We start from the raw sequence: 14674 nt of genomic DNA, 5'->3' as shown, positions 1-14674 counted from the left end.
GTTGTGTCCAGCTTTTAGCTGAAATCTGTGCTCAGGTTCCCTGACGGCTTCGTCTTGAGCATTATCTGTGTTTTTCTTAAAGATTACTAGAAACAAGTTTTGAAAAATTTCTCTTTTATTACGTGATGGTGCTTAAGATTTTCAGCTTTCTCAGTGCTTATTTACATCAGTGGAACCTCTACAGCGATGATTATTTTCCAAACACCAACCTCCTTGGAATAAGTTCAATCTTTAGGAGCACCTTCTTTTCCTACTCTTGGATCCTTAAAGGTGAGAAATACTCAGAGGCTCAGTTAAGAACAGTGGGTGTTACAGACTCGACCACAAGTCCCTTTGGAGGCTGAACAGAAGAAAGGTGAAATGTTTTTGCAAGTTAATAATGTGGAAAGGGGGATATTTTTGTCAGCTTTTGCAGGAAATCTGAAAATATCTCATGGTTGTTCCAAAAGCTAATGTCCAGATACATATCAATTCATTTTCTGGATCTGTGCTATCTGACTAGTACCTAATTTTCCCTGATTTCCACTACAGTCCACGGAGAGAGACAGGCATCTCTCAGAGCAACCTGCTCCACCTACAGTGCTAACTGTCTTCTGAAAATGTTCTTCTCTCCCTGCTGGCTGCTAAGGGAAAGTTTTGAATCATTAGACAGCTCGTTTAGTGTTTCAGTCAAGTCCACAAAGTAAGGTGGAATTAGGTGGTTTTAAAAGTGATGAATTCTGAAAGTGGAGCACAATCATGACAAAACCACCCAGAAGGAGGCTATGAAGAATGCAGCCTGGGACCAGAGGTGATAGGCATATCTCAGCAGGTCTAAGAGGCTGACTTGGAGAAATTCTCAGATGGGAAATTATTCCCATTTGCCTTACACTCTCCTACCATGACAGGACCACACACTGCTGGAGAGACTAAAAGCTGTTGTCTCTACAGATCATTCAGAAACACACAGCTTTGCACAGCTACTCCCTCTGCAGCCACAGAAGCAGTATTTATGGATGGACCAATTACCTCCAGTTCTCAGAGGAAATGTTAACTCTGACAACTCCCTCACAAACCCTACCTTCCAAACTGCTCTTAATGGATTAACACGTCATGTTCATAATGTCAGTCCTCATCTCTCATACAGTAAACTGCACTGTAGTGTCTAGCACTTTCACAGCTTTCTGGACAATTTCTGTTTGCAGTTATCTTTGAATCAATTGCACAACTAAATTATTGCTTTATAGCTCACCTTCAGGATGCAGAAGGCCCTTTTAGAAAATCAGGATTTGAAAGTACATGCCTAGGTACAATAGAAGGGGAACCATGGGCTTATGCTGAAATGTATTCTTTTCCCAATCAGCTTTTGCAGAATAAAAAGTCTTTTCTGCCAAATGAACTTCAAAGCTGTTCTGAATAAGATCAAGAACAAGATTTCAAATCAGTGTGCTTTGACTTTAGTTTTATAATATGTTATGATATGCTTTTATATACATGTAGAAGATTGGTGTCATTTCACCTTTTTAATTAAAAATCTGTATTTATCATAATGGTGCTGCCTCAAATTGTAAGAATAGATTTTTTTCAGACATACCTTGCATGTCATTCAGCAACTCATTACAACCCCCACCCAACAATCGGCTAATGAAAAATACAAATCACTAAACTACTATAAAAATGTCAGAAAGTTGTTGTGGAATCAATCAGTTCATCAATTTGTACCCAGGAGAGAAACAATCATAATTTACGGGATTTACAGGATAGAAAGCACAGTTAAACTGTGCACTTGTGTTTTAGGAGAATACAGTTTAGTGGAGATACATCTCATTAAACTTGAACTATTTACAGTTATGCATCTAGTCTAAGCTAATTACTAGAATCCCTCTTTACTTGAGTTACCTCCATTCAGTTAACAGGTACCTCCAAAAACCTACTCTCATCTACCAAAACATGTGGTTTAAGATTACAAGACTTGCTAGTGAGCTCTGACAGCTCTGCACCAGGGTGTGGGCTTCCTCTAGCAGTGTCTAAGGCACGAAGAGTACGGTTTACCTTGGGGTCAATTCTGCAAGGAAGAGAAGAAAATCCTATTCTATGCAGATATTCGAGCAGATCAAGCTTGTAAAGACAAAAGTTTGCTATTCTTGCTTAAATAAGCTGACAAATATGTGTATAAAATCTAGTGGAGCAGTGAGGGAAGCTGCCCGTCCAGAGGGATGAGTTTTCCCACGTTTCCACCTCACTGCTGTATCATGAAGTACTGACAGACTTCATCGTGCAGCAAGACATTCATGATTCCTCTGAGGGCTTCTTACATAGACCTGCTAGGCAGCTGTATCGGAGTAGCAATACACACATACCCCCACAGAAAGCACCACCAGTTAATTTAAAGAATCCGTATTGACAACAGCAGAATCACAACTCCTCTTGATCCTGAAAAACTACCAGTCTTCCCAGGATCACACATGACAGCACCTTTTAGGTTGATCTCTACTGACTCTATCCAAAGCTCAGTGAAATCCTGCAGAGCACTGCAGCTGACTACCCATGTATTTTGGAGGAAGGCATGGCAGGACAATATTGCTAAGTTGCCCAGCTTCAGCAGGATAAAAAAATTGAGGGTATAGTTTTATGAAACAAGGTGAGCTAATGTAACAACCTAGTGCTGCTGAAAGAGTCATCCTGCACCTTCCTGTCCTTTACTCAGTTTAATGAGTTGGGTAGGCTTGGTGATGGGGTCCAAATGTGTGCTAGAGCTGACAAGGGAGAGACTTTGGACCACACTGGAGGCAGGTGGAGGGAAGGCAGGAAGGTAGACAGGAAGGAGGTATTCCACTTTTGGCAGCAGCAAGCTGCTATGTTACCTCTGCCACACGTCACACCGTTAGTGAAACATTCCCAATTCTAGCTTATGCTTTCACACATATAACAGAATTTTCCTAACTCACTGGCTGGGAAACTTAAAGAGGTGTTTACTACATTTGTCAGCACAGGTGAAAGTCATGAGCTGCCTTGGCATCCCTAGGGTTTTATTCCACATTAGCTAAATTTGTGTTATGAATACACATTGTTTTTTAGGAGAGGACTTACCTTGAGGGTACTGATTTTATTACAGCTGGATTCAGGTATGTCTATTATGCACCTTTCTGCCTTCCAACTTCCTTACAATGAGCAGGTGGGGTATTTACATTTGCAAGAGTTCTTAGTTCCTGCTTGCGCACAGAGATAATGATATCCTATAATGCTACACTTTGTGGTCCTGTGACTGGTAGGCTGCTCAGCTTGTGTGTTGAGCTTTTCAGATGGTGGCAGTAAACTACTTGTGAGGAGATGATACCTCTTTCATGGATTAACAAAAAATTAAAAATGTATTAGAAGCCACAACAATAAAAAAAAAAAAAATACATTGAAAGGTACTATTATTATTTATTTCATAGATGCTATCTTAAACTTCATTATTCTTTACTGCTCACACTTCGGCTCTATCTGGTATGTTTAATGACATCTTTGTGTTCATATAAATCACTGTGTAAATTCTCATTTGCATCTATCAGCAACATATAACACTAACATCTGCTAACAAGAACAAAAGGCTACTGCTTTATCTGAAAACAGAGTTTCAGTGAGGGCCTGGCAGACTAACACAGCCACAAACCCAGTCTCACTAAAAGAAAATGAAGTGTTTCTATGCAAGCAAAAGTCCTGTAGCAGGTAATGAACTAAGAAACACATCCTTCCTCATACACACTGTCCAAATCTTTGCGTGCAAATGGCTGATAACACAATGTAATCCTAGCAAGCAGAAAAAAAAGCCCCAAAATAAAGCAAGCAAGCAAAGCACTGGCTTGGAGGCTCCAGAACCAAATCCATGTTATACTATAAACTCTTGAGAGAAAGCTCCATTCATATAGGAAACCAAAAATCAGAAACCACAATTTTTAGAAGACACAAATTGTGAGGTTTGCAGACAGTTTCTCAGTGAGAGCTAGTGTAATTTCAGGGCAGCTGTTTTCAATAAATACATCCCAAGCACCATCCCGTGGGGACCAGCAGTCTGACAGTGCTCAGCCCTTACCTGGCTGCAGGGCAGGAGGGCTGTAATTAACAGGTGGGGTCTCCTGATCAAAGAAGCAAACTCATAATGAGGGCACTTCCTTCACTTGAAGCAATTAAGCCACTCCACTTTGCATCAGAAATATAGGAATTGAAGCTACACTAAGTAACGTCTCCTCCTCTCAAACCCATAATGAAAGCCAATATATCAATACTATTATTACTAATAATATCAATTATTAATATTATTAATAATAATGAAAGCAGAGAGATTGGTGGTTTGAGTAGCAATTTATTGTAAAAAGTTACAATTTGAAAAATAATTATCATTAAAAGCAACGTTGCACTTCCCAGTTCAGGTTCCACAGGAATCTAAGTCTTCTATGGTACATAAGCAATTAGGTTATCAGAAATTTATTACAGTAGCACCTTGGTTTTATCAGGACAGTTTTCAAGTCTTGTTTCATGACTGCATTTACAGCATCTCTACAGGCAACCCAGTAAACCAGATTGTTCTTTTACCTATCATTAAGTGGCAAAAAACTCTCCCAAATACAGTACATCTTGATATCCGTTCTCAGGTTTCCCTTTTTAAGTTGCTCTAGACTTTATACAACGAATTCTCTCTAAGTCACAAAGTCAGTATTCCAGTGTTGAGTCTAAAATACATTTTTTAAAAAATGCCATGGCATTCTCCTAATCTAGATACTGGATTTTGATTGAAAAAATACCTGATTTTAAATAGAAATTAAATTGTGAGTTATGAAATGACCAGGGTTGTTCAAGAACATAACTGCTTACAATTTTCTGGACTTGGAGCAGGGAGAGAGGAAAGGGTCTGTTTTCATTTCACTGTGAGTCTCAAAGAGCAGCAAACAAGAAAGCAATCTTCACTACTTGAAAACTAAAAAGCAAAAGCCAACTTTTAGACTGCTAAACTGAAATCCTGTTCTACTATGCTGATGAAAACATAATGGTTAGCATACTATCATTTTATTATTACAATGCAGTAAAATAAGGTTATTACTGCAATTCAGTAAAGCACGGAAAAAGTCTGTTTCTTCACCACAATTTACATATGATCAGTTGTTCGGTGTCTAATGTCTAGATGCAACATGGTTTAGAAGAGTGTTTTGTATGGTTTCTGCAAATTCTGTGTAATCTTAACATGTGAAAATCTATGCCTGGTTTAAGATCCCACAATGAAGCTTCCTTAAGTTTATGCTGTCTGCAGTTCTCCACGCATCTACACCATTGTTATGTAGAAACTGTTTGCGTGTAGGGCGCTCCCTGCTGCAGCCTTAATCATTCTACCAAGATCAGTAAGTTACTTTGGGGATTATATGAAACCCTGACATCCCTTTAATCTCATTTTTTTAAGCAATATAAATGATGCCTGGCTAATTTATTTTCATACCTCAAATCATAATCCTTATGCTCACGATCATTTTAATTACTTCCTAGAATTGTTCAACCATGCAAATCCTTGCTATAAATTGTAGTAGCCAGTCCATTCCTGCTCCCAGCAGTGCTTGTGTACCAGAGACCGGAGTAACAGTTCTCCAAATGGGGGCACTGGCTGTCAAATCAGCCACCAGGGGGTGTGTGTGTGCATACAAACACAAACTAAATGTATATAAATCCACCCATACATAAACTTCCTAGTAAGAATTTCATTCCTTTGAAAACAGTAGTGTGATCTGGAGGCAGTGAGGCTCTGCCTGCCCCACTGTGGCTGAGGGAGCAGAAGAGCAGGAACAGTCTCTTTTAGCCTAAAGGGTAAAACGAAGGGGAGAGTGGGTCAGAATCCCAAACCTTGCATTTTGAGCCCATCAGAGAGGTATAAGTAGCACTTAAGTGACAAAGCAGCTCACGAGAGCTTGAAAGAACAATCATTTTCCACACCAGCTTGCGCTTTGAAGCACACACTAAGATGCTGAAGGATGCCATCATGTATGTCTGGAAGCACTCTGCCTTTCTGACCTCTACTGGATGAACGTGGGGAGGTTTAGATTGGGTATTATGAAAAATTTCTTCACTGAAAGGGTTATCAAGCACTGGAACAGGCTGCCTGAGGAAGCGGTTGAGTCATCATTCCTGGAGGTATTTAAAAGACTTGTAGGTGTGGCACTTAGGGACACAGTTTAGTGGTGGACTTGGCAGTGTTAGGTTTATGATTGGACTCAATGATATTAAAGGTCTTTTCCAACCTAAATGATTCCATGATTCTATAACACCTCCAGGACCTTTCCTGTGAGCTCTGATCTTCTATACTCTGCAGAGCAGTAGTAACTAGAAAGGCACAATATGAATACAGACACATATAGAATGTGCACAAATACACAAAGCCAGAACAGGAAATGCAGAGGTCTGTGTACAAAATACAGTCTTTGTGCAGTCCCTGGAAAGCCCCGTAATTCTGCCTGATGTTCTGAGAAGTCATTAATGGTCACTGACGTGTTAGAGCATATTATCAAACATACATGTTGAACTCCCCTTCAACAACTCTAGATTATAAAGGTTTGAGGACATGAGTATAAATGAATCAGTACAAAACACCTGAAACACCCACACCTAAAAGCAGATGGAATAGATACAGAATTATCAATACTTTACCCAGCATTAAAAACTTGCTGAAATCCTAGAATCCTCATCAGCTGTACTGATGTTTTTCTATGGGAAATGCAGGCTAGTAGCATAAGCAAAGAAAACCAATTCCAGGCATCCTAAAATTGCTCAGATGGTTTTAAAGACTGGGTCAGGTTGCTTGCAGGCAGAGGCATAGGGAGAAGACAGCACTTAGCTCCCTGCTTCAGGCTTACCATTACTCTGCTGCAGCAACGATGCAGCTCCAGGATTTAAGAGGGGTACAATACTGGAAAAGGAACTGGACAAGGGGTCAGTATTATCCTCATCCAAGTGGGTAATTAGAGTTAGAAGTGTGCGTGCACTGCCAAAAAAGTTCTGGGGGTCAACAGGATCCCTATCAGTCCCAGGCCTGGACAAACTCCAAACAGAGAAGACTTCTTGGCTTTCTGGTTATCCCACGCTTGTTGTTTAAAAGAAATATTTGAGGAGCATGTTACTGTCTTCAAGTTGTATGATCAGTTTTTCCAAGTTTGATCTGTTACGTTCTGGGTTTGTTTGGGTTTTTTTTTTTAATCGATTGACAAACTATTTCAATGGAATTAGTTTGCAAACACTCACCCTAACACATCAGAACTCATAATCAAGTGGCCAATTAAAAGCAGACATCACTTGCACCATATTTCAAAAAAAGCCCTTTCTGAATTTCTGCTGCTCATTAGCCTTATCCCTTACCAGGACATTTGCAAACAGCACACAGAAGATTCCCAGGCATATGAGTTATTTCTTATTCCAAGAACAAAGGAATTAAAGAAACCTCAGTGCAACAAAACAGGTGATTAGTCAACATTTGTTAGCAAATCCTAACTTTTTTTTTTTTTTTTTTTTTTTTTAAGAGCACTGTATTTTACAGCATTAACAATGTCATTGATCAGATGGAAGTGGCACGTTTGAGAAAGAGTTCATGGTATATGTAACCCTTTACCTTTGCTTCTTCTCAGCTAGGAGCCATGAGAAAGATAAAGCTTGCAAGAACGCTCCACCTCCCACTCACAATCCACATGTTATTGCCAGCATAGCTTAATTAGTTTTGCCTAGCTCGTTTTAAGAATGCATTTGGCAAACTCAAACACAATTACCTGACTTAAATTCATCTTGTTGGCTTTTGTGTATTTTTTTTCTTCACATAATTCTTCAGAGATTGCTTTGTTCTTCCTCCACCTTCTTGATCTCTTTTCTAAATTGTAACGGACTTCTTCAGTCTCACTGCTGTCTGAATACTCCAAGCTGGTTGCCTGTGGGTTGAAATTTACATCCAGTTCTCCATGGAAATGTTTTTTTTCCATTCTGGGCGTATCACTTTGAGTTCTGCTTTGTAACCAGGGAAGTTTGCTAGGTCCTTTAGCTTCCTGGGAAGAGTTTACTGAAGAGGTTTCCGAGTCCGAGAGCAGTGTCTCAGTATTGGTGTATAACCCAGAGGAAGGGGAGGTCACTGCCTGGTACTGATCATTGCCATAAACCCATTCAGTACCATACTGGGAATTGGTATAATAGAAATCGTCTGGTAATTGCCGAGGTCTCCGATGCAGCTTGTTCAAGGCCACATTCCAGTCGTACTCATCCTCACTGTCTGAGCCCATCTCGTCATAGGCAGACACAATGCTGGATTCATTCTCCAAAGCTTCGAATACTTGACTCTTTGGTTTGGCGAGCATTCGAGGACGAGGCAAAGTGACATTCTTCAAAGCTACCCAGTTTCCATCAGTGCTTTGAAAAACAGAAGGTGGATCTATGAAAACGAAACAAGAACAATTGTGATCACAGTGTGAAAGGCTCATTTTACTTGCCAGTTTGCGATCAACTGGCCACAAATTGGAGGGTTCAACAAAACTAATGAAATGCAAGTGCTGCTGCTACATGAGCACTCTCAGGTTGTGAGCCATGCTGCTGTACTCCTTTCAATCAGAAGCCACTACTTAAAGCCACGGCGATGACTATTTAAAATGTGAGAGTAGTTGGACCAAAGCTTCTTTCTAAAAGAATTATTATGAAAGACTGAGGGAACATCAATATACAGACATGTATAAATCCTGTGTTTTGCAAATTTCTTTGATTCTGTGTGCAGCTCTGGTCCCCCATCTTGGAAAGGAAAGATGGAAACAGGATCAGAGAAGAGCAACAAAGGTTGCACCAGGTTTGGAAACGTCTTCCATTCAGGGAATGATTAAGTAAGCCAGAGCTCTGCCATCTGGAAGAGAGAAGACTGAGAGGGTACATGTTAAAACAGATGGGGGAATCTCTTCCAATCTAACTACTACAGGACATCAAGTGAAACTAGAGAAATCAAGGTTCAAAACAAATAAAAGAAACAAATGGGATGCAATGGGTACCAGACCTATGGAGCTTCTTGCCTAAGGGTGTTATGGATGCTAGAAATTAATTTGAGGTAAAACAGAGATGGCTATGGACATGGAAGAGAAATCCACTGAGGTTTACTAAATACAGAAAAACACTTCTAGCTGAGATAGTCATTAAGCTGAAAGTTCTGGAGGTTCAGAGCCTACTCAGAGGCAGCATGAAAAATACTTGCTTTCTCCTAGTCTTTCCTAGGCTCTTGCTTATGGTTGCTGTTGTATCCTAGACTAAATGAGTTTTTTGTCTGACCCAAGCACTGCTGCTCTTGTATTCTTACACTTTTTCAGAGTATGTTTCACAATTCCGACAGAAAAAAAAAGTCACAAATATGGTCAAAAAGTGCTGTATAACTCAGAGAATTGCATTTCTTCTAAATTTATTTTCCATTTCCGATCAAACTTGAAAAGTCCCTTAATGGGAAACGTGAATGTCTGATGACTCTACCTCCTACAGCAGTTGAATAAAGATATAATGCCATGGGTTTACACAATAATCTCAGCCTACTGAATGAACTTTTCAGCCTTATGGATTCCTTCCATGGGTTCAAATTTGCCATTTCCAGAAAACTGTAGAAATACTTATAAACTACTAGTTTTCTAAAACTGTAAACAGAATATCCCTATTTAAAAATGGATGAAGTAAAATCTGGATCGTGTTGTAGATGATACTCAAGCATCTTGCATTACATGATTACAAATATTTGGGGCTTAAATTCACTTTTTCCCCCAGAATTGTTCATAAAAAACATAAGTATGCAGTAAGAATGTGCACCTAGTTTAAAAAAAAAAAAAAAAAAGAGTCTGTGGTGTACTACCACCAAAACTTCCCCACAAAAATGAAACAATAATTAAATGGTAATTAAACTTAGGAGCTATGTAAGTTTTAGAACAGTTTTTGTATTCGCTACTCATTTGAGTCCTTCTGGCTTGTTTTCACTTCCTAAATTTCATGCCAATTCAGACAACTTGAGAAAATACATCACTGAAGTCATTCTTACTGCTGCTTAAAAAGAAAACAAAATAGTAGTAGTTTTCTTGTAGCAGTGACTAGCTGAGGACATAAGAGAGGTTTACAGGGAGAACTAATAACTCTTTATTGTAACATCTGATTTTGGAGAAAAAAAAGAATATAAGCTATCAAGCATAAAGAAGTTCTGCTTGTCCACTTTTTCCAACTATGCTCCTAATCTGAGTATAGGATTCTCTTGAGAGAAAGATGACCTTTCCTTAAAAGCACTGTTCCTTCAAACAAAGCAAACAGCTCTGCAAGATAGAACTCTCCAATTGGAACTGAATTCAGCTGCACCACATGACACAAACATAGTGCCACATACCTTTTTCTCTCCCAAACCATATCCCCTTATTTTGTTTAGCAACAACACATGAAAATCGGTCAAACATCCTCAGTTATCTTAAGAAAGGACAGGATAATAGTTGATTACATCTTAGAGGGTAGGTAGGGTGGAAAGGAAAGCCACTGAGAACTTTATATTCAGAAAGCTGACTCAGTTTTATCCCAGCTTCAAGTAATGTCAGATGCTTCCTTCCTGATTTTCCAAAACAAAGTCACTTACTTGAAAGTATGGATTTTGCACACAAATCTTTGGGTATACGCTATAATTTATCCATGTGAGAATGAAAACAGATTTAAGAAGTCTCATTGTGAAACTATTGGTAAACGGGGAAAAAAAGCACAGATTAATGATTTGGCTCTTGAATCATCATTTAAACCAGTGCAAACTGTAATCAAAATGAATTGTGAACTGCTTTTTGGCTACATGACTAAAAAGCCCACTGATGTTACTACTACTTACCCCACACAGGCCTACAGGCTTGGGGAGGTGTGGCTGGAGAGCTGTGTGGAAGAGAAGGATAACATGAGCCAGCAGTGTGCCCAGGTGGCCAAGAAAGCCAACAGCATCCTGGCTTGTATTAGAAATAGTGTGACCAGCAGAAGTAGGGAGGTGATAGTCCCCCTGTACTCTGCACTGGTGAGGCCACACCTGGAGTATTGTGTCCAGTTTTGGGCACCTCAATACGAGAGGGATATCGAGGTGCTCGAGTGAGTGCAGAGGAGGGCAACGAAGCTGGTGAAGGGCCTGGAGAATAAATCCTATGAGGAGTGATTGAGGGAGCTGGGACTGTTTAGTTTGAGGAAGAGAAGGCTGAGGGGAGACCTCACCACTCTCTACAACTACCTGAAAGGACATTGTAGAGAGGTTGGTGCTGGTCTCTTCTCACAGGTAATTGGCGACAGAACAAGAGGGAATGGCTTTAAACTCCAACTGGGGAGGTTCAGACCAGACATTAGGAAAAAATTTTTCACAGAAAGAGTGGTCAGAGAGTGGAATAGGCTGCCCAGGGAGGGGTGGAGTCACCATCCCTGGATGTGTTTAAGGGTCATTTGGATGAGATGTTGGGGGATATGGTGTAGGGGAGAACTTTGTAGAGTAGGGCTGATGGTTGGACTCGATGATCCCAAGGGTCTTTTCCAACCTGAATGATTCTGTGATACTCCAAATCTTGGTTGAGATTTCTTTCATTTTCGGTATCCTAATACAAAGCTGCTTACTACTGCATAGGTGAGATCATATTTACACATATTAGCACAACCAGCTATTTACTTTAAGCTCAATAGGCACCACAATTTCATCACAAATGCGGTTCTTAGATGAAAAAAGCAGAACAAATCCTCTGAACACCTGAAAGGAATCTGGGTCAATTTGTCATTCTCTTATGGTTAAGCAATTGTTAAGTACTAAATTGCTCAACAGTTGAATTCAATGGGATTGAAGTGGGTTCTTAAATTTAAGCACCCAATTAACTGCTTTACTGAAAATAGGCCTTCCACTAAAACGCCCAGGAGAACAACATTTCTGACAGGGTGTTGAATGAGCAGTTCACAAGTAATGCATACTTAGTTAAGTCATATTTTAGTACTACTTTACTATCACTTTCTTTTTTGGGTGAGGAGGAGTATTGACACTGTCTAATTTTCAGTCTCCCAGTTTATCAACTAGCATTACATACAAACAAATTGAATTGATGGCCAGCTCCCATCCCTGGTCCCCATTACTCCCAGCTGTGGGAGTTACAGCACCAGTAAACTCACCCTACAAAAGAAGTTTTCTGCTTGTTTAGCTTCACAAGCCAATTTGCTACAGGGGTCAGATGGGCTCTACAGCTGTTACAAGAGAAGCAGTAGACTCTGTCATGGGAGGACAACAGCAGCAGATACGTTAACTTTGCTGTTCCCCATCACCTGGAACCAGGGGCTGCAGTGAGCAGTTCAACCCTTCCCCTTGTGCAGCTGCGGGGGTGAAAACTAACCAACTCATCTGTGTAGCATTTGCCTGGTGCTGCACTCTTGTGGCCTCGTGAGCACTACAGCCAGAACAAGAAAGGCAGTGAAAATGGGACATCCTCCTCCTCCAAGAACAGGAACCACCTTCTTCAGTGACAGTCTGTACTTAGGCCATCTTGAAGTAAGTAGGGAATTGCATTCTATTCCAGGATGCTGATTCAGAAATGGGGCTGACTTAGGAAGCTGCTCACCATCCATCACACATATTCACATTCATACTTAATGCATGGAGACAGAGGACAGATCTAGGGCACCTGCTGCTCTGTGAAGTTCTTTCTCATGTAGCGTCCTCAAACTTGTGTGGAAGCAGTGGCAGATTGGTGGATTCATCTAGGTTGAAAATAAAGGTGCAAGGGGGAATCCTAAATGTGAATTATTTCACTGTTTGGTTCACCATGTAACCTCATCAACAGTTAACTTGTGCAACAGAAGGGATACTGCAGGCAGCTGCAGACTCCTTCAACTGGAGGACAGATAGCCAGGTGACAAAGCAGGGTCCTTGGGCTCTTGTGTCCTAGAAGCTCTGAAATGTATCTAAATTAGATGCCTAATGTTTCCTAACAGTCCAAAATCAACCCCCCAAAGGCCGAAATTTTGAATCCTTTCAGGAGGGGGAGTGGAATGTAAGATAAGCAATGACACAGCCCAATGAAATCACGATGCTCAACATCACCAAACAGACATTTTTACATGTGACCCCTGCAAGCATAGAGGTCAGCAGAAATTTCCTGGAGAAGGTCCTTGCTTTAAGTTGCATTTATTCCATGTGTGAGTGAGAACCAAAAAAAGAATCATATTCGTACTAGAAGTATTTACTTGTTTCATTTAGCCTGTCCACACTTTTCCAGCTGGGTAACGCAGAGAGCTTGCGTTCCTTCTGTTTCCTGAATTGTCCTTTTTGCTGTCTCCAAAGAGCCTCAGTCACAGATGATGCAAGGTCTAGTCCTTTACTGGGCATATCTTCACTAGCCAGGGAGAATGCAGATTGAGACCTCTGTGGGAATAAAAATCAAAAAGCATATTTTAAAAATAGAAATACTTAATTATCAAACTCTTTACTGTAATTAATATGAGTATTCAGTTACCCATAGAAGTGTGGGATCTGCTAGCATCCAGAAATGGAATTTAATATGTTCAAAAGAATTGTTTCAGCACTAGATTGGTTATTTATGTGCATTTCTGATGCTATGCAAGGAGGCAGGAAATTGTTTATACTACCACGGACCAGATGGAAAGAAATAATTAAGGTGATGTTGTTAGGAATGTGCTTGGTGAGGAGTGACATCTCACTGCTTCGACTCAAGCTAGCCAGAAAGATCCCATTGTGGTGAGACATGATGATCTATTGTTGGCTCAACAGGCCATCTGGTGTAACAATTTGCAGAAGTTAAAAATTAAAATACAGCAAACAAACAGCCTGTTCCCCAGAAATAGACGTGCAAATCAACGGATTTTAAAGCAGAGTTCTTTTGTTTGCTAGGACATACATATCACACAATATGTTGGGCAGTTTTATGCAGTCTTTTTAATGAAGTCAACATAGCCTACAATTGCACATCTATTTGGTTTTAGGAGGGTCACATTTCAAGTCAAAATGAGGTAAAAAACTGTTGTGATTGTTAATGAGCCCTGACTACTATTGAGGGGATGGCACTTTCTTTTGGATCTCATAAATAGATCAGACAGTTTTGACTTGGGCACTGGGGTCAGTTACAGAAGTCACATTTAAATTTGCCCAGTTTTAAAAACCTGTGAAAGCTGGCAGTGTCCTGCTGATTTCAAGAGAACTCGCTCTTACATATCAAATCACATATATAATTCTAGAAACAAGGCTACAACAGCTTGAGTCAAGATTTAACATCTGGCTGACACTTTTGCTGCAGCACAATTATTTTTTTTTTCATTAATAACTTTGCTTTTGATGACAATATGTGCTTAGGCAACTTGAATGGCAAAAGAGATCACTTTTTCAAATGACAATCAGCTTTTTCCCCATAACTTTTTACCACCCAAAACCTGTCTTGGCCTTCATAACAGAGTCAGTAAAAGACTGCCTGTACATGTCAGGGTTTCATTAAGAAGTATGCTTTCAAGTGGCTTGGCTTCTTTACGCAGGCCAAGTTGGCACTCTCAAATCTTTGTAAATTTTTACTGATGTTCAAATTACAAATAATTAACTAAAACTGTTAATCTCAAGAGGGCCAGTCTTTGCCTGCACCAGAGTTCTGCTTTGCACTGGTGCAGATGAAGAAAAGCATAACTTGACTTCCAGCTACTT

General features: G+C 40.1%; 1 protein-coding gene across 3 annotated transcripts in view; it reads right to left on the bottom strand.

The window, feature by feature from the left end:
* The window catches only part of MYRIP (myosin VIIA and Rab interacting protein), a 235054-nt gene that overhangs the window by 24670 nt on the left and 195710 nt on the right, over positions 1-14674 (bottom strand). For all 3 annotated transcript variants that reach the window (XM_074859086.1, XM_074859106.1, XM_074859096.1), the window contains exons 9-10: positions 13213-13390; positions 7758-8407 (exon numbers count right to left, since the gene is read on the bottom strand). In XM_074859086.1, coding sequence (XP_074715187.1) covers positions 7758-8407; positions 13213-13390 — 828 coding nt within the window. The remainder of the gene's footprint in view (positions 1-7757; positions 8408-13212; positions 13391-14674) is intronic.

The sequence above is a fragment of the Strix uralensis genome, chromosome 1 (assembly GCF_047716275.1).
Source record: "Strix uralensis isolate ZFMK-TIS-50842 chromosome 1, bStrUra1, whole genome shotgun sequence".
NCBI lineage: Eukaryota > Metazoa > Chordata > Aves > Strigiformes > Strigidae > Strix > Strix uralensis.
Note: the sequence above shows the minus strand (reverse complement) of the source record. Positions and strands in the feature narration are given on the sequence as shown.